Raw genomic sequence first — 19,417 nt, 5'->3', positions numbered from 1 at the left:
TATTTAAAGTCGTTTTCTTTTTGGGTTTTCTTGGCGTTCGTCACTTTTGTATGTCATAGTTGTTTTATATTTTCTTTCATAATATTTCTGTATTGTTTGGATAACTCAATTTTGTATCTTATAGGATACATTTTTGTTTGTTTGTATAATTTGACATGTTTAGTAGTTTTGATGCTCTTGAACAGGATTAGAATAGTTGGACATATTTGAAATGCTTTTATTTGCACTTTATATGTATATATATCTATTGTTAGCTTCTGATCAATAATATGTTTGTATATTTTCTGGGGCATGAATTTCTGTAGCAAGAATCATTAAAATAGTTATTTTAGCATTTTCATCGCTCAGAAATGATTCTCATGGAGAGAAGAATAAATAAGGAGAAGGCACCTCACATGGTTAAAAAATTAAAATAGATGATCGAGGTGATAGCGTTCCTGATGGTTTTATAGGAAGTCAGTTGTTAAATGAAGGTCATCTTTCTTATTTTCTTATTGGTTCAAATGGTGACCATTTATGAAGGTCCCCATTTGCTAATAGGAACTAGAAGATGGGAATGCTACAATTGTTTTTGAGAATGCTGTTCTTAAGGGTTACCTTAGTAACATTATTTGAAGATGGATTTGATAGAAATTTCACTTTTATTTGGTTGTTATACCTCAGTACCTCACACACACTCAACCCTGTTCTTGTAAATAACTGGCTGATTTATCTCCTGTAAATTTGTTGTGCTTTCCAAAATAAGAGAAAAATACTTTTTTTGCCTTTTATTTTTTACAGGAGAAGCTGTCTGTTATGGATTTTGTGGATAAAGATATAGCAAATATTGAGCCCATAAACCCCCCCTCAATTGAGTCCACCCCATTCAAGCTTGTGGAGGAAGTAAAAGATTTGAAGGAGTTAGTGGCTAAATTACGCAGTGTGAATGAATTTGCGGTAAAAATCAGACAGCTTTTTTTATGACTTTATGTGAAATGTTCATTCTGCCACAATGCATGGTATGGTTTAGAATGAAGTGTTTTCCCGGTCTGAAGAAAGGTGAACATATTCTGGGGATCAGGGCTACCGGTTTGACTGGACTTTCTATGCATCAAACATAGGATTTTTTTTTTCTTTATTCTCATAGCATGGGACCTCTTGCATGTAGTTTAATTTCTGTTTAAATATTCTCAGGTTGATTTGGAGCATAACCAATATCGATCTTTTCAAGGATTGACCTGCTTGATGCAAATTTCTACCAGAACTGAGGATTTTATTGTAGATACTTTGAAGCTTCGAATTCATGTTGGCCCATATCTTAGGGAAGTATTCAAGGATCCCACCAAGAAAAAGGTTGGTCTCTTGATATCTGCCTTTTTTCTTTTTAATGATGAGCCCATTGCATTGTTTGATATCCTTAATTCAAATAGGTTATGCATGGAGCAGACCGTGATATTTTGTGGCTACAACGGGACTTTGGCATATATTTGTGCAATCTCTTTGACACTGGGCAGGTTTTATACTGTTAACCCACCACTTCTCTGAACTTGAAGATTTAATTTGAGATTTTTTTAAAAAAATTCTTAGTTTTGTTGGTATATTTAAGAATTTATGTTTTATTTGGCACCATGTTAAATTTTTCTATGAAATCATTTGTTAGGGTTAACTTGCACATGAGAATAAATTAGTGGAAAATGGTATCTAAGACAATACATGACAACTCTGTGCTTGTGGTCTAGATGATTGAACTAATTTAACCAGTTTTATGGAGGATTATGAGGATGCTAATATCATTGAAACTCATTGAAGAAGTTAAAATATGCTATAGCCTTGAAAGTCTTACCACCTAGCACATATTTGTAGAACCTAATTACCATTCACTAAGTGCCATTATCTTGATTGAAAATGCTTAGGCTTAGTTTTGAGTGCAATTAGAATATACATGAAGTGATTGTTTTGAATTTGAATTTAAAATCTGTGTTGTACACCTACTGATATGTTGACTTATGCTTTTGCATGGTCCTCAGGCCTCAAGGGTTTTGAAATTGGAAAGAAATAGTTTGGAGTATCTTCTGCTTCACTTTTGTGGAGTTACCGCCAACAAAGAGTAGGTCTTTATTTAAGTATGTTTGATCTTCTTCTTCTTTATACGTGCTACTTCTCTCCTGCTTGATCTGCTTTTCTACCTTCATTAAAGCTGATTAGTCAACTCATTGCAGATACCAGAATGCAGATTGGAGATTGCGTCCTCTTCCTGATGAAATGATCAGGTAACATTGCTTTTGGAACCTGTATCTTCTGTATTCTCTGTTTAACCCTTCAGTTGCCTTTCTGTTTCTCTCACCCTCTGTAATTAAATAATGTTTAATTGCTGCACTTGAATTAGTCCTTAAGGTCAATGATTAATCACTATTGGCCACTTTGTCTAGAAAGAGAGAAAATAAAAGTGATTGCTTTACTTGTAAATTTGAATTTCTAGTCTTAGATAACAAACTTTTGTTCATTTTTGGTTTGCCTATAAAGTTGTCTCTCTTGAACAATATTATGCAAAGGGTGACATTTTTATTTCCTGTGCTCGAAGTAGTGCTTGTAGTCAAGACTAAACTCAACACATCAAACTTATCAGAAAAGGAAAAAAAAATTAACAATATAATTTATAAGATCAGCACTACTGACATTTTATATGGTTTATGAGAAACAATCAAACAGTAAGATGTAAATAGTAGTTAGTTTCGAATTATTAATCAATATTAAGTAAAAGCACTTTGCTCTTTATTTATGACTGTACTTTTGATACTAAAATACTACACTCACTCTAAGCTTGAAGAAAGTTTCAAGGGTCTGCGATTGGAAATATTGAGGAAACTTTCATTGTTGTCTGTCAACTAATTGTTTCTTTTTATTAATTTTTTTTTATGACAGATATGCTAGAGAAGACACACACTATTTGCTGTACATTTATGATTTAATGAGAATCAAATTGTTGTCAATGCCTAAGGAATCTGAACACTGTGATGCTCCATTGGGAGAGGTATGATGCTAAAAATCATTATTCATTGCATTTTCTATGTTGGCAAGGGCATGTGATATCGTTCATATTCTGACTCTTCTAGAAGAAAAGAAGCTAAGAGATTTTAGTAGTCTTATTTCTTAGTTACATTCATGTAAGCTTTGTCAGATTTTCCATAGTCCTCTGGCTTCTGACATTTTATTTTGTTCAAACAGCAATGTATAATCTAAGCTGAGGTTACGTATTGGAAATTTATGTGTTGATTAACTATTGCATATGAATATAATCTGATTCTTTGGGATACCATGCTTAGGTTTCCTTGAGAACAATGATTACAGAGTACATGTAATTTTGTTGAATATTTTTTTTCCGTAATTGGCTACTCTTTCTCTTTTGGGTCTTCTCCTTTCAAAATAAATTTACATGGACGTATGAATTTGTAGAATTTGTGTACTCTTTTGCTTTCTGGTATTTATTGTTGACTGTTATCTTATTAGCAAAGATTTTCTTGCTAGCAGGTCTATAAGCGAAGTTCTGAGGTGTGCTTGCAACTTTATGAGAAAGAGCTGCTAACGGAGAATTCATATCTCCATATATATGGGTTTGTTACTTGCTGAACTAGCGCACTGCATAGTTGCATGGAATTTTAAATGTCTTATGTAAACTCAAACTAAATAATGGCATTTATTCTGCTATTTGATATAGGTTGCTGGGGGCTGGATTCAACGCTGAGCAGCTAGCCATTGTTGCAGTAAGTATCTTTTTTGTTTCATGTACTTTTAAAATAACATATGGATTGGTTGGTAAACCACAAGAAATGTCCAATTTTAATTCAGATACACGTGTTTGATATGAAGCCTCACTAGCAAAAATAGATGAATGTGTCATCCTTTTTTTTGGCTTATATGTCTTACTTAAATGGCTTACAGGCACTTTGTGAATGGCGAGATATTATTGCCCGTGCAGAGGATGAAAGCACTGGATATGTATTGCCAAACAAAACACTTCTTGAAATCGGTAGGAACTTTTCAAGTTTTCATCAACCTCCAATATGTATCTTGCTTTTACTGGTACTTATTGTTATTTCTTACGGGTAAAAGCCAAGCAGATGCCTGTAACCACTAGCAAGTTACGTCGACTGTTGAAATCTAAACACCCATATGTGGAGCGAAATCTTGGTTCAGTTGTTACCATCATCAGGCATTCTATGCAGAATGCTATTGCATTTGAAGCTGCTGCTCAACAACTTAGAATGGGGCGTGTGATAAATGTAAGAGTCATTACCCTGATATGATCATCCTGATACGTTGTTCGTATATTTTGTGAATCTGTTCTATTTCTGTTGTTATCTCATTGTGTTTTCACTCTTCAAATGGGTTTTGATTATTGTCCAGAAATAAAAGAAAGCCTTGCGAGTTGTAGTAGGTTGTTCATATAACTTAATAACTAAGACAACTTATAACGTCCGATATACAATTATCTATCAAAGCTATAAATGAAGAATATGTCGATTAATTGATTCAATATAAATCTGATAAAATCTTATTCAAAAGGCAATAGAAACTCTATGTTGTTTGCAAGAATGGGTTGAAAAATTGTTGATTTTGTACCTTTTCTTAGCGCTGCTTTGTCATAACTGTTTGTTTGGATAAATTGGCAATGGGTTGAAAAAATGTTAATTTCTAGGAGTACCTTTTTTTCCCTGCTGCTGCTTTATGATTACTGTTTGTTTAGATGACTGAAAGATTTCATTTTGCAGGCATCAGAAGAACATGTAGCAGTTAATGAGGGAGCTAAAATCTTACCTCCTGAGACTTCTACAGACTTGACAATGGTAAATGATAAAACAGAAATCACAGATGGTGGCATGGTGGGACCTGCTTGTCCTCAAACTAATGGAAGCAGTATAGCTGGAATTGATGCAGACAAAAAAAGATTCTCTTTTGAGCAGCCAATACCGAATGGTCCCTCAACGTATGCCAGAGAAAGTCTTGCCATCTCTGGGCAGAGTGGAGAAATAAATGCTTGCACGGTTATACCACCTTCAGCAAAGATTGTAAGTTGCTAACCCTTTTATAGATGCATGGTGACCATTTTTTATGAGTTGCTGCTTGCTAAATTATCTGTTCCATGTAGGATACTGGAGCAACTGTTCAGGTTCTAAAGAAACCAAGCCGTGGCATTGGGGCACTTCTGGGGAATGCTGCCACAAAAAAGAAATTTGAAACTGATAAAAAAGTGAGCCAAGTTATTTTACCGCAATTTTTTGTCTGCTGCATTATTTTAGAAAAGTCAATTCCTCTCTCTCGTGTGCTACTTGCTGGCATTTGGTTCTTTGTGAAAGTGGAACTTGTCAAAACGCTCAGCTGCAGTGCATGCACATAGTTTTGAAATAGTTGCATTCCTGTATTATTGCATTCTCTTACTTGTTATTGTGGAAAGCAATTCCTTGCTAACTTGTTTTTGTTTTTTAGGACAAGGAAGAGAGTAAGTTGGAGCAGATCAGATCTTCAGTGAATCTTTCATTTCACTCATTTTTGGGTACAGAGGAGCAGTCAAAACCTGCAGTGAAGGAGCCAAATAGAGTTCCAGAAGTTTCACAACCTGAAGAACCTCCCGCTGTGGTAGCTACAGAGTCGACTTTAGAAGATATTATAATGTTGGAAGATAATTCAAATAAAGAAGAATCAATTGATGGTAGCCCAGAAGTCACTGGTACACCCGGGGAGGAGAGTTCTGTGGTACCTTATTTTGAAACAAATAAAGAAGATGAGGCTATATCCCTATCTGAGTTATCTACCAGCTTTGAACAATGCTTTGAGACCGGTAATCAAAACAGAAAAATGGTTAAAGTCAAGAAATCAAAAGAACCAAGTGGTCTTCAAATAAAGCCATTTGATTATGAAGCTGGCAGGAAACAGGTTAGGTTTGGAGAAGATGCAGAGGAAGAGTCAGGAAGCCAAATCAACTCCGCAGGTAAGAAGAAAAGTTCAGCAGTCGGCCGGCTGCAAATAGAAGATGGGAGTAAACAATTTCCACAAGCTAGACGACGTCAAGCTTTTCCTGCATCTGGTAATAGAAGTGCAACTTTCCGCTGAGGATAAATCATATCCTGTAAGACAAATGAAAAAGAATTTTGCATTTCAAGAGAAAGAAGCAATATCAATAGAAAGTAATTGTTTTTTTCTGTTTGATTAGCAATGGCTCCCTCATTATATTATGCTACATAAGAAGCTGTTTAGACTTGTTGAGAGGAGAAATGAAAACTGTACTTGAGATTTTGGGACGCTGAAAACTTCCTAGATAGCTTATTTATTGGAAGTAAATGATTTTTAGATTTTGGATGAAAATTAGAAATGTGGCATTTCATATTTTAATTATATTTGATTTTATTTTTCATGAAACATATAAAAGGGCAAAAAAAAAGAGATTGACGAAAAAGCCTTGAAAAAACGAAAAAGCCTTGAAAAAACGAAAAAGCCGAAGGGTGAAATTGAAATTTTCATTTGCTTAAGGGGAAAAAGAACAAAGGGAAATGAAAAAGGCCTTACGCAATTTTAATGACGTGGCGGTATATGATAGGCTAAATGATGTGTTCTGGAAAACAAGTTTTTGTTACCGCCATTCGGTGAGCACTAAAAATCTCTATTTCCTTCCGCTGGCTCCACGTCCATTTCTAGAAGAAAAACAAGAGAAAGCTTCTTTGGAAATTAAGTATGGCAGCGATCGAAGGAGGAGGGACATTATCGGAAGTCTATCAAAGCGCACGAAAGCTACTGCTTCGAGCAAGGGACGGGATCGAGCGCTTAGAGAGGCTCGAGAGCTCCGTCTCCGCCGGCGCAGGACTCGACTCTCCCGAGCTCTCTTTCGCCGTCAAAAAGGATATATCGCAGATCCACTCCCTATGCTCCGATATGGATCGCCTCTGGCGTTCCATCGCCGCCAAATCACAACGCGATCTTTGGAAAAGGTATCACCAAACACCTTATTCAATCACATTTTTTTTTCTAATTTCTGAAAATTAGGTTTATGATTAGTTTCTAAGGTGGCAAAACTGTTATAGGTATTTTATGCAAATTCTTATTAGGTGTTAAATTTCTACAATTGTCTTTAATTGTCAATTTGATTCATTGTGTTGCTGTTGTTTCTTTTGAGTTTTGATTAGTGTATTGTTTTCAAAAATAGGGATTTCGGCTGAGGCCTTCGACAATGGATGTTGTTTTGATTGCTTCTTTTTTTAAAAAAAAAAAAAATCTTTCCTAGGGAAATTGCTTATAATGTCTGATTCTTTGAATGAATTCAAAGAATAAATTAATAATAATTTGAGTGTTTTAGTTTTAATTTTGTAGGAATTTTGGCATATGGTGTAGTCTTTACAACGCATATTTATTGCCATTTATCATTGAGAATTATGCTGGAGAGGGGGAGGCGGCATGTTTAGAATGCTGAATTGTCAATTACCATACTAATATATTGATGGTTATTTTACTTGTAGTGTTCATGAAAAGAAAAAGAATAAAAAAAGAAGGAATACTGGTGTGAAGCCCATTGATTAAGTTTAGTTTTTCTTATGGATGGTTCAGTCAATGGTTTGCATACTGGGTGACTTGGAACAAATTTCCATAAGACAGATTAGTGTAAGCAACTGACTCCTAAACTTGATAAATTGCAATAGAGGACAGCTTTGCAGTTCTACTAGAAGTCAAATTTCACACTTCATGGACCCAAATATCGAACAGTAGGTTATTAGAAATCAAATTTAAAACATCTGAAAGAGAACCACCATTTGAAATTTGTCCTGTAAAATCAAATCGATAGGTTACTGACACAACCTTCTTTGCTTGCAGTCAGCTCTCGTATGTCCAATTGTCAATTATTTTTGAGTTTTAACAAAGTTTCTCAGAAATAAAGACCAACATTTTCACTTGGTTCTAAGTTCTATCTATTTTGGTTACCTTGAGAAACATCTGCTTAGGTCTATGCCTACTGGTTTAGGTTCTTTCTTTACTGGGTTATGCTTTGTCCAAGTGCTCTCATTTCCTTTTCCTTTGGTGAAACTGGAAAGGAGTTAGAGCTGTTATGATTTGTAATTTTATTAACTATGCCTATTGATGTTGTTGATAACTTGATATCAATGTAAGTTTGATGGTCTTACATCTTTAGGCTATTTTTGTTTTGCCAATAGAAAAGTGGAACAAGTGGTGGAAGAGGCTGACTCTTTGAAAGATAGTCTGGACAAATATTCTATGAGGAATCAGAGACGAATGTTGGAAGCAAAGGAAAGAGCCGAATTACTTGGGAGAGCTGTATGTAAACCTTTTCTATTTTTGTTTCTGTTTTTCTTGACAATTTGGTTAATATGCTCTATCGTGTTCTTTTTTGGAAGAGGAGTTGATTTCAATTTGTGATGAATTCACTTTATTCATTTAGAATGGAGAGTCAGCTCATGTCTTGAGAATTTTTGATGAGGAAGCACAAGCAATGCAATCAGTTCGAAACTCATCAAGGATGTTACAAGAATCTTTTGCAACTGGAACAGCTATCCTATCCAAATATGCAGAACAAAGAGAACGCCTCAAGGTATACATAATGAGATCCTTATCTCTTCAATATCTATGCTGGCACAGGCATAAGCACAAGAACTTGCTTGTACTCAAATCGCATTTGAACTTAAATGGTTCAAATGATAATTTAACAAATGCAGTTAGTTAATATCACAGCAGATCTAATAGTTTTAATATAGTTTAAGTTACTGATTTTATTAGTTGTACTGGTTATACTTAACTTGGGTTTCTTTTCTCTATCCCCCCCTCCCCTGCTCAATTACAAGCTATCTCATACTGAATTACTACCCTATGCATTAGTTATTGGGTGCTGTATCAGATTTTAATTATAACCAACTTTTGGTTTTTGTTCAGAGAGCACAACGTAAGGCTTTGGATGTCCTTAACACAGTTGGTCTCTCCAACTCTGTCTTGAGGCTCATTGAGAGGAGGAACCGTGTGGATAGATGGATCAAATATGTGGGGATGGTTTTGACAGTCATCATCTTGTATTTCTTCTGGAAGTGGACCCACTAAAACTCTTGTTCGATTCACGTTTCCTCCTTCCATGGTACAAACACGTTTGTTTTCTGGATCTCCTCATGTTAAGAAGGCAAATAGTACAAGTTTTGATTTGAAGAGCTTTCATATAGAACGGATGACAAAAATGGACTTTGCCGATTCAAACGTGCACTGAATGGGAAGTTTCCTGTTCTTAAAATGCACTCAAAAGCCGAGATATGAATATGTAGAAAGAGTTGCAAGAAAAGATAACCAGAAATATTAACGCTTGCCTACTAACGCTGTATGGATGCTTGACAATTGATCTGAGTCAGGATTTTAGATTGTAAGCTTTTAATCATTACTTGGGAAACAGTCATATTTTGGCTAAAAAAGGCCATTCACCCATCTCTCATGGTGTTACTGCTTGAAATTATAAACATCTACTCAAAAAGTTGCTTCGTGTGAATTGTGAGTCGTGAAATATAGTTATGATGGTTAAATTGAGAAACATGCTAGCTAGTTGGATGATGAAAGGACAAAACTGAGATTGGCAAAATCATGTGTACTGCTAGGCAAAAATCCAAGAATCGGTATCAGTCGGCTTAAGCCATGACCCAAGAGATATCTATTAGTACGGGTTATGACTGTGGGGCTGCGCTGGGCCCAAAAGACTGGAAAAAAGGAGAACTATTGGGTCTCGATAAGTTTAATTTGGACTAACAAAAGAGGCACAAATGGATGTCCCTCCTTTTGTCCTGGGATGATGACCCATAATCAGTTGTCAACGTTGTTGGAGAATTCGCTTCGTCTGCTGCAAGAGGGCACGACGTGGCCATTGCCACTTGCTAAAAAAGGATAATACCTTTTAATTAAACCGTTCACTGGTTTCATTTGTAAGTACTAAAATAGATCATACAACTTCTTGTTGAATTCCATATGATTTATGTTATTTTCCACCGCAAAATAATTTATGGAAACGGTCTGATTAGACAGGATGACATGAAATATAAATTAAACTAAAGCTCAAAAAGCATTTAATTTTTTTTTTTTAATCTTCCCAAGGTTTACCCCTTTTGTCATTTCTGAATTAACTTACATCCATTTGAATCCTTACTATTTCTCATTACAAACATCAAATTTCAAAATAATAAATAACATGAGATCATAGCAGAGTAATCATGCCACCAATTGAGGGATCCTAATATTAAAATTTTCCGACCTTTGTTTCCCCTTTCTGCACACAGTCACAGAAAAGTGTAATCCTAACAAACAGTCCACGGAAAGCTTGAAAACCATTTGATAAAAAAGAAAAGAAAAGAAAAGTTACCAAAGATAAAAAATAAAAAAGAAATTGACTTTTTATTAAAGAAAAATTCCCTGACAAATGTCAATGTCTTCAAGTGCTGAGGCTTAAAAGGGTCGAAAACAGGTTGGTTTGGTGCTGAAACGTGCCTTGGTGCATCCCCGGCTTTGCCACACCCCTATCCCCCATGTGGCTGCCACGTGAAGTTGCTTCTCTAAGTTATCTTCCTATGTTCTAACCGATTTGTCTAAAACACCCTCCCTTCCTTCCTTCTTTCTTTTATTTATTTTTAAATAACAATTTTTAATATTAGAAATTCATTAATGCCTTTGCTTTACCTTCAACCTTGAAAACATTCTCATCATCATCTGTCAAAACTATCCCAACACATTTTTCTTTTCTTCTTCATTTGACATTCGAATCCAATGCCTGCTTTTTCATGTTACCACTCCCTGTCGCTGGTTTTAGAAAGTGGGGTCCAGTCTAAAGAGTACTTAAACATTACATGAATGGACAGCTGTGGAAGGAGGTGGAGAGGAACGAGATGAACTGACACAACCTCCGATATCTTCCCAACAAGCAAGCTGCTTCTGCTGCTTTTCTTACGTCTGAAATCTAAAGTATAATACAAACAAGCCTATAAAGGGCGGCACAGCATGTCCACCCATCTCACACATTTATTGTTAAATGAGAAAGGAATTGAATAAATTAATTTGGTAAATAAATTGCTCATTTAAATATTCTTAAATTTTTACTTTTATATGTGCACGAGGCACTATTTTAATTAAATGATCCACAGTGTATTAGATATAATAATTTTTATTTTTATTAAGTGTTTTCGTTGTTTTTATATTTTCAAAAGCTAAGTAGCATTTAACGTAAAAATAAAATACTAATTGAATACAAAAATTATAGTTGATTAAAAATGAATATATGATGAAAATGGAATATCATTCAAGAGGTGCACCATTTTCAATATTAATATTAATCGTAATGTTATGTTTTTATTAGATACGTAATTGTTGTATGGATAATATTTTTAATTTTTTTACATATATATTGAAAATTAATTCTAAATATTTAGCTTTTTTTTATAATTGAGGGAGAAGATATTTGAATTTTACTTTTTAGGTAGAAAGATAATGCACCAATCAATGAGATAAATGCTTTGATGCATTCAGCTTATTTGTTATATGTGAGATTAAAAAATAAATCAACTAAAATCAGATCAATAGAAAATATAATCCATTCTATAAAATGTAATTAAATAATAGTTTTATTCCCACATTTTTTCTCTGAAGTTTGATTTTTTTATTTAAATTAAAAATTTAAATTAAAAATTTAAATATTATTTTAATGATATGTGTACAATGCTCAATTTATAAGTTTTTAAAATCTCATGTGAAATTGAAACACTATATCTACATCTTTTAAAACATATGGATTGTTCCGCCTAATACTTTTTTGGTGATGTTTGACATAAATTGAGTTTAAATTAAATACCATTTTGTCACGTGATTGTTACTCTTTCTTTAAAAAATTAATTTGATTAAATATGTAATTCAATATTTATAACTTTTTAAAATCACTTAACAATAATATTAAAATATCTTATTTATTTTTTAAAATATATTTGATGTAACAAATATATCATCCAATAATAATATAATTATTAAAATTTAAATTAGTACTTAATTCAGGGTTACAACTAAATTAAAACCGGCATTTACTGATATAAAATCATGCGTATAAACAAATGTAAAATAAAAAAGTAAAAAAAATAATTGTTTCCCTATTTTCTACCAGAAAAGGTAAAACTAACGACAGCATCTTTTAAAAAAGGCCGCTTACCAACTGAAAACCAGGGCCATTTTCGTCAATTCACCATTCGTTAAAATTCCACACTCCTACGAGGAAAAACCAGGGGTCGCTTAACAGGCAGTTTTCAACTCTCAATCTTGGGGGCGGGAAGCTGTCTTTCCATATCCAAGTACACCTAAAAATATTAAACCACAAAAATATCTAAAAAATCAAAAATTAAAAATTAAAAAAAAAGACTTTTCTTCTTTCGTTTGCCTTTTTTTTTTTTGTTTTTCATTCGTTTTATGTTGTTTGTTTTCTTTGGTTTTTATTGCTGTTTTTTTTAATATATATATTTTTTTCTAGAACTATAAAAGGCATTTTTCCCTGTTCTTCATGGCCCCTGGTTTTGCTATTTCTCCACCCTTATATACCACCTTTGCTCCCTACAGTTTTCCGCAATCTTCAGATTTCTTCAGTCTTTTCTTCTCTCTTGTCTTTGCCAATATCAAGGCTTATCTTCTTGATTCAAGCGAACCAGTTTTCAATCTCGTAACCAAAACCATAAAAAACTCCAGTTTTTTTTTTCCTTGTGTTTTTTAAGGTTCTGTTGTGGGTTTGGACTGGTTTCTGCATTGACCGAAGATTATTTTTGTTGAGTTTCGAATTCTGGGTTTTGCACGAAAACAAGTGATCTTGAATAAAGTTTTAGGGAGCTAAACTTTATGATGGTTGAGGCTGGTGGATTGGTGGAGCAAAGAAAGGATACTATGACTATGAGGCATGTAAACAGCAAGGTGAGGTACGTTAACAAGACAATCAAGAAGCTCAGATGCAAGAAGAGAAAAAGGCCTGTTGTGCCAAGAGTTCCTAGATTACTGCAAGAGCTCTTTGTTTCTTGTAGGGAAGTCTTCAAAGGCCCTGGAAATGTTCCTCCTCCTTTTGATGTAGACAAGCTTCGCAGCATTCTTGGTAAGTTACCAGAATTCAGGTTTTTTTTTTAAATTGCTTGATTTTTGTTAGAAACTGGTTTGGCTTTGGTCACTCTGGTGTAGTGCATATTGTCCCATGAAGCACTTTATCTTTGACAAATCAAAGAGGCTACGCAATATTTGTTTTTTAATGGACAGATTCAAAGAACATGTCCGTTGCACCCGGTTTTATTAAGCAACCGAGAATAATTAATGCTTAAACATGGATATGGACCTAGACCATCTAATCTAATAGTAAAGTGAAATAATTTTCCAGCTTTTTGGATCATTTATTGATGTAGCAGGTAATAGCAGTAATAGTTTTGGTTTTACATACCAAATGCAGATATACTTTTCAAAAGTGACCGGATAGCCTGGATTCTAGTACTCAGATGTAGTATTTAGGGATGTGTTAAGATTTTTTTAGTGTAAATCCAGTTTCTGTCATTTACTGCTCTTCTAATACACCCACATCAGTTAAGTTCTGTCAAATGTTTGCTTTTAAATGGAATCCTCAATCATATACGTGCATGCCATTTGAAAACAAAGAACTTAAAAAGGGGGATCTTTGATAAGGCTTAGCTGTTTATACATAGACCAACTGGTTTCTGTCATTTGGCACTTGGGTTTTTCTTAGTGTTCCAGGGAGCAATAATGGATGTAGTACTAAAACATAAGAGTCTGATGATAAGAATAAGGTGACCCAAAACAACAGAAAGAAACAAAAAAAGAAAAAGAGAGAGAGAAAGAGAGATGATACTTGATAATGCTTCTAGATCATGAATTCTGGTTGGTCGTGGCCTTTTTGCATCCATAGGTGTAGCGTCCTTAGTGGATACCCAACAGTCACAAAAACTTTTAAACCTTTTTACTCATATCTTTGCTTTAAGGCCGCAACAATTCTTGTCCCTTTCCAATCCCATGTGACAAAGTGATCTACCTTAATGGCTACTTCAGGAAAAAATCTGATCTAATTGTTATATTATTATATCATTACACGAGAATTCAGAATAAACTAAGAAATGGGTAATCAAAAGCTTTATTTTTTAATTATCTAGAAAATTGATTAAAGTAGGGAAAATATCTACTATTTTTTAGTATTGGAAAGGATTCTCCATTGCCCTCTTTAAGGACTATTGATCCTGGTGGCCATGGCTGTATCGGACCCAAAGCAGTCATTTCTCAAAGTAATCTATTAAAGCGCCTTTAATTTGTTGCATCTTTAGGCTATATAAAATAGTGTGATAAGAAGGGTTTCCTATTTCTATGAGCGCCAACTGGTTTTGGATTTAATGAATGAAAAATTTTGTTGAATATTCTATGCTCCTTGTGCATGGTGTATGAGTTTTATATCATCTTTATTTTACTTTAGTGATTAATTTAGTTGCATTAGTAATGGAACGGACGTGACATTTTTATTTTATTTTACTTACTTTGTAGATAGGATGAAGCCAGAAGACGTTGGGCTTAGCAAAAATCTACACTTCTTCAAGGCAGCGGGTGCGGTGACAGGGACTCCTAGGGTCACATACACGACTATATACCAATGTGATGAGTTCTCGGTAAGAGATTGGCTATCTCTCATTAATTACTTGGTGATATTTTTTATTGAATTTGAAGCTTGGCAATTAGCCATTAGGCCGAAAGATCAGTTCCTTCAAAGTCTTCACTATTTTGGGCTTTGACTGTTTACCTAACATATACTAGCATCTACTCTTTAAGAGATGGAGGCTGGCAAGTTTTGTGTTACAATAGGCAAGTGGGAGAGGGTAAACGAATGCAAGAGTGTGGAGTCAAAGTGAAACTCCATCAAAATATGGAACTTAGTTAATTATTTATAAAATTTACGTAGTTTAAGATTATCGGGTATTCTAAATATCACATTTATTGGAAAATAAATAAGTATTGGGAGTAACTCATTTTCCTTGTTATAGTCATACATGGTTGATTTTTCGGCTACTGATATTGTTTCTTGCTTCTTTTGTGCAGTTATGCATTTTCTTTCTTCCTGCAAACGCTGTCATCCCTCTCCATAATCATCCAGGGATGACCGTGTTCAGCAAACTTTTACTAGGAAAAATGCATATAAAATCGTATGATTGGGTTGATCAGGTGCATTCTGAAGACCCTGTGCCACCCTCCCAACGTGAGAATCTCTATCTTTGCTTGCATCATTGCATGCTTGCATCCAACTGATTTGAGTCTTGACCTTGATGCGATTCGTTTTTGCAGTGAGATTGGCGAGGTTGAAAGCTGATAGTGTCTTCACCGCCCCATGCGACACCTCTGTGTTGTATCCTACAACAGGAGGCAATATCCATCAATTCACAGCTATAACACCTTGTGCAGTGCTTGATGTTCTTGGTCCTCCTTATTCTAAAGAAGACGATCGAGATTGCTCCTATTACAGAGATATCCCATGCTCAGCTTTCCCAAGTAAGTGAAGCTTTCGATCACTTTCAAACCGCGATCCATGTAAATTCATCTTAAGGATTCTCTCATGGACAATAATTAACATGCCAATTGGATGGTGCAGATGGAGAAACTACATTGAGTGAAGAAGACGAGGGTGACCGTTTTGGATGGTTGGAAGAAATCCAAGTGCCAGAGAATTCACAGATGGATAGAATTGAGTACTTGGGTCCGCAGGTTGCAGAAAATAGTCTCTAATTAATGTATCCAATGTTAATTGCCTTTCCAAAGGAAAAGAGAAGGGGGTAAAAAGAAAAAGAAAAAGAAAAAGTCCACTCTAGCAAGAACCCATGTATTTTTTTTTTTTGTTTATTTCTTTTGTTTTATGCTATGATATCTAGCCTTGTAGATAATTGGAAAATATATAGAAAGTGTTTTTGGATGGTTTTGTTGGGAACATTCACACAGTTTTTCTTGATAAACTAGAGGCAGTACTGGCCTGCCAGGTTGGGCTCATGGTTTGTCATATCTTTTTCTGTGGTTTTCAGAAGTTGGGTTGAGACTCAAACGATCCGTTCAATTTTGACCAAAAAATGGTCGGTCGTAGGAATAACTTTTTCCAACCTACACCACCTTTTGTCTTTGTGGGTTTAGCTTGGCAAATCCATAGATATTTATACTTGCAAATTAAGGTTTTAAGAATCTGCCTCTAAATTAAAAACTAACAATCCATTGATCAATTTTGTTATGCTTTCGTACGTAACATCAGTTGAAACTTGAAACATGCAAAGTTTCCCATATTGACGATGCAAATTCTATACCAAGAAGCGAGAATCATCTATTTTTATTTGGCAAAATCGGATATGAATAAAAAGAAAAAAAATACAAGATTCTGTTGGAATTTATCATTTGACGGTATATTGGTATAAAAAATAAAATTATCATATAATTATGTATTTATGTTATATAAATATGTAATGTTATTATTCATTATAATATGTCAGAATATCTAGTCATTATAATGTAACATAAAATTGATTACTTAATTGACTATAATTAATCGATTGTTACCCATAAAAACTTTTTTGATTTAAAATAAAAATATAGAGATTTTGATTGAATGTAATAAAATAATAACAGTTTATTTAAATTTTTTTGAATAATTTATGAGTTTTATTTTGAAGCATTACATATTTTTTTTATTAAATTATTCTTATTTAGAAGCTTCACATTTTTTATTTAAAGAATTTTACATAAATCTTGTCTTAATCTTAATAAACAATCTGAAAAAAAAGTATAAAAAATTCAGTTAATAGATAGGACACATTTGGTGGGTATCATATGACCTTTTTCTGATGGTACCAATGGTGTCCAATAATTCACATTTTATAATTATTTAATTACTAGTATAAGTTAATTAAGTTAGTCCATCCATTTATGGTTAATAAGTTAAAATGGAATATATTTGAATGATACCTGTGTTCAATGATCCAAAATTAGAAGAGAGGAAATAGAAATAATAGCATTTAATGAACTTAATATAAACTTTACACATCTTAATTCAAACCATTTAAACTAGTATATGTGTAATAATCTTTAATCTTTATCACATATACTCGCATCCTATTTAAAGAGAAATATGTGCACTTACTTGGGCCTTCAAGACATGTAAGGACTGCCTGTCCTTTCCTAAAAAGCACCATCCAATATTGGGCTGGCCCATTTGAAATTATTGTCTTCCTAACCCCACCAATAGCCCATGGAAAGTAAATAAGTTTTTTTCTCTTTTTTATAATAGCAAATTCAAGTGGGCCATCACAGTTGCCCCATTTTGCAGTTGAAGCTGTGCTTCATTTCTTTGAAGTTTGCAGAGTTATTGTAACTTGTTATTTGTGTCACTCTCTCAAGTTAAAAGACATACCACTTTAAGTGAAGAAAAATTTTTATTTATAAATTTTAAATATATCTCATATCTTATTGATATAAAATCTATGATAATTACATGACCTTAAAAGTATAATGAGCTAAACAAAGCTCTTATCTGTGACCATTATCACATTCAAAATCATGCTCTGTTCTCCAATTCAACAATTTCCATCAATACTATCTCTCTTTTGTTCTTAATGAATTGAAAGATTTCGAGTTCTAATCATTAAAAATTAATAGAATTCATCTAGAAATAAGTATTTTTACAATAATATAATTAAAAAGATGCTTTTTAATATAAGAAGAAAATAAATGATGAAGATTTGTATCTTAGGTATTTTATAGAGTATAAACTAAAAGCTTGCCATGAAAGAGACAGTTGCAGAATCCTAAAACAGACCTTAAAGGAATGAGAACAACCCATGATATACAGGAAAGTGACAAGTGCTACACATGAAGGAATCGAAAATGCCAAAACTATCCTTGTTATGTATAATGATACATGCAAAAACCTAGGGGTACCCCAGACTTTTTTGTCCACTAAGAAGGAAGGATGTCCAAATCTAAGGCCATGATGAAGTCACTAGAGAGAATCCAATCTCTCCCATCAAAAACCTTCCAGCAATAAACACTCTAGTATATTGGATTTGAAGTTTTGAAATTTTTGAAAATTTTCTAAGGAAATGATTCAGCAATGAAAGTGAAAGGCAAAAAGAAGGAAAGGACTTTGTTTACAGGGAAACAACCCCACCGGCCCACCCCAAAAAAAGAAGGCCTTAAGAATATCTTAAATCTATGGTGAGATTTTGTTACTTCATTTTATAACTTTAATAAGTGGGTCTTGAATTCTTTTAGAAAGTTCCCCAATAGTTAATCCACTCAATTTTAATTGGCCTTTTCCCTGTTGAGTTCCACCTCCAAGCTGGTAGGTGTCACTGTTCCTGCAGGACCTACCACTGATGTTACCCAAAATAATTATGCAAAGACATTTATGAATTCAGTTTTCAAGTATGCTGCATCTAGTACACTCCACCTAATAATAATAATAAAAAAATCCAACTTTGTTATTTTGGTTGTAATTTAAGTAATCATATCTGAAAGCAATGATAATTTTAAGTTGGATTAGTAATGTAAACATAACTATTGCATTCTTAAGTTTATCTGAAATAATTTGTGTTTTAAGGAAGAAAAAACAGTACAGGCAATAAGGAGATGAAAGGACTGAGAGACAGGCTGGCTAGCATGACAAGAGAAGATGCCTGCTTGAGTTTCAAGATAATAATTCAATAAGTCAAGAATTTGATATGTCACCAATTCATCATGCTACATGCTAATTGCACTTGCCAAGAAAAAAAAATTAGCATTTGTCCTTTTTTCTGTCATAAAGAAAATTATGTTCTTTATTATTCAACAGTCTAGGATTCAGTTTTAAAAGTAAATTTCTGACAAGTGGGGTTTTAAGCCAGATTGCAGACATAGTAATATTTATGGTTGCTGATGATCTGTGTTCAGTATTTGAAACCTGTTTCTTCTTTGATGCTTTTTGGTTTTGTGTGGAGAGTGTGGGGGATGCTGATAGACTTGGAGAGTATGCATTAAAAAAGACACTGAGGTTGACAACCAACTTGTTGAGTTTTGGTAGATTTTCCCTAAAATTTTCTTCAGGCAAACAATGTAGAACCACTTTCTCTGTTTTTTTTTTTTTCACCTTTAAGCTAAACATGTGCTTACCAAACATTTCCAATACATGGCAAACTCAGCTTTCTTGCAGAGTAACTAGTTCTAAGAAAGGTGCAGAAGTATATAATCAATTCCTGCACTTGGTTTGTTTGTTCTTTTTGTACTTCTTACAAGGAGGTAATTAAGACATTAATGCATCTACTTTTTCTATATATATGCGGTTTCTTCATAATTTTATGCGCCATCTAACAGTTAAAAAGTAAAGTTGAGTGAATTTTGGATATGGTGT

The 19,417-nt window shown here is 33.8% G+C and overlaps 3 protein-coding genes across 3 annotated transcripts in view; all 3 read left to right on the top strand.

Annotated features, from left to right (window-relative positions):
* LOC110414749 (protein RRP6-like 2) overlaps positions 1-6,339 on the top strand; it is a 7,207-nt gene extending 868 nt beyond the window's left edge. Inside the window, exons 2-14 of the mRNA XM_021426154.1 lie at positions 781-936; positions 1,174-1,332; positions 1,410-1,493; positions 2,007-2,086; positions 2,199-2,249; positions 2,902-3,010; positions 3,508-3,590; positions 3,695-3,740; positions 3,919-4,006; positions 4,090-4,259; positions 4,749-5,045; positions 5,126-5,227; positions 5,464-6,339. Coding sequence (XP_021281829.1) covers positions 781-936; positions 1,174-1,332; positions 1,410-1,493; positions 2,007-2,086; positions 2,199-2,249; positions 2,902-3,010; positions 3,508-3,590; positions 3,695-3,740; positions 3,919-4,006; positions 4,090-4,259; positions 4,749-5,045; positions 5,126-5,227; positions 5,464-6,087 — 2,049 coding nt within the window. The 3' untranslated portion in view covers positions 6,088-6,339. The remainder of the gene's footprint in view (positions 1-780; positions 937-1,173; positions 1,333-1,409; positions 1,494-2,006; positions 2,087-2,198; positions 2,250-2,901; positions 3,011-3,507; positions 3,591-3,694; positions 3,741-3,918; positions 4,007-4,089; positions 4,260-4,748; positions 5,046-5,125; positions 5,228-5,463) is intronic.
* Positions 6,340-6,602: 263 nt separating this feature from the next.
* On the top strand, positions 6,603-9,502 carry LOC110414751 (membrin-11). Its single transcript, XM_021426155.2, has 4 exons — positions 6,603-6,959; positions 8,175-8,295; positions 8,420-8,569; positions 8,908-9,502. Exons 1-4 carry the CDS (start codon positions 6,706-6,708, stop codon positions 9,067-9,069), a joined length of 687 nt encoding a protein of 228 aa, XP_021281830.1. The 5' UTR covers positions 6,603-6,705; the 3' UTR covers positions 9,070-9,502.
* Positions 9,503-12,349: 2,847 nt separating this feature from the next.
* On the top strand, positions 12,350-15,983 carry LOC110415381 (plant cysteine oxidase 2-like). The gene is made up of 5 exons (XM_021427013.2): positions 12,350-13,111; positions 14,551-14,672; positions 15,100-15,256; positions 15,343-15,546; positions 15,647-15,983. Exons 1-5 carry the CDS (start codon positions 12,865-12,867, stop codon positions 15,778-15,780), a joined length of 864 nt encoding a protein of 287 aa, XP_021282688.1. The 5' UTR covers positions 12,350-12,864; the 3' UTR covers positions 15,781-15,983.
* Positions 15,984-19,417: the final 3,434 nt, after the last annotated feature.

The sequence above is a fragment of the Theobroma umbraticum genome, unplaced genomic scaffold (genome assembly GCF_002168275.2).
Source record: "Theobroma umbraticum cultivar Fairchild unplaced genomic scaffold, ASM216827v3 scaffold_147.0, whole genome shotgun sequence".
In the NCBI taxonomy this organism is placed as follows: Eukaryota; Viridiplantae; Streptophyta; class Magnoliopsida; order Malvales; family Malvaceae; genus Theobroma; species Theobroma umbraticum.
The sequence above is the reverse complement of the archived record's forward strand: the minus strand, read 5'-3'. Positions and strand labels throughout refer to the sequence as shown.

Coding starts and splice junctions, on each gene's coding strand:
- LOC110414751 (XM_021426155.2), top strand. CDS start 6,706: ATGGCAGCGATCGAAGGAGGAGGGACATTATCGGAAGTCTATCAAAGC. Junction 6,960..8,174: donor CAACGCGATCTTTGGAAAAG/GTATCACCAAAC, acceptor TTTTGCCAATAG/AAAAGTGGAACAAGTGGTGG. Junction 8,296..8,419: donor CCGAATTACTTGGGAGAGCT/GTATGTAAACCT, acceptor TTATTCATTTAG/AATGGAGAGTCAGCTCATGT.
- LOC110415381 (XM_021427013.2), top strand. CDS start 12,865: ATGATGGTTGAGGCTGGTGGATTGGTGGAGCAAAGAAAGGATACTATG. Junction 14,673..15,099: donor ACCAATGTGATGAGTTCTCG/GTAAGAGATTGG, acceptor TCTTTTGTGCAG/TTATGCATTTTCTTTCTTCC. Junction 15,257..15,342: donor CCCTGTGCCACCCTCCCAAC/GTGAGAATCTCT, acceptor TCGTTTTTGCAG/TGAGATTGGCGAGGTTGAAA.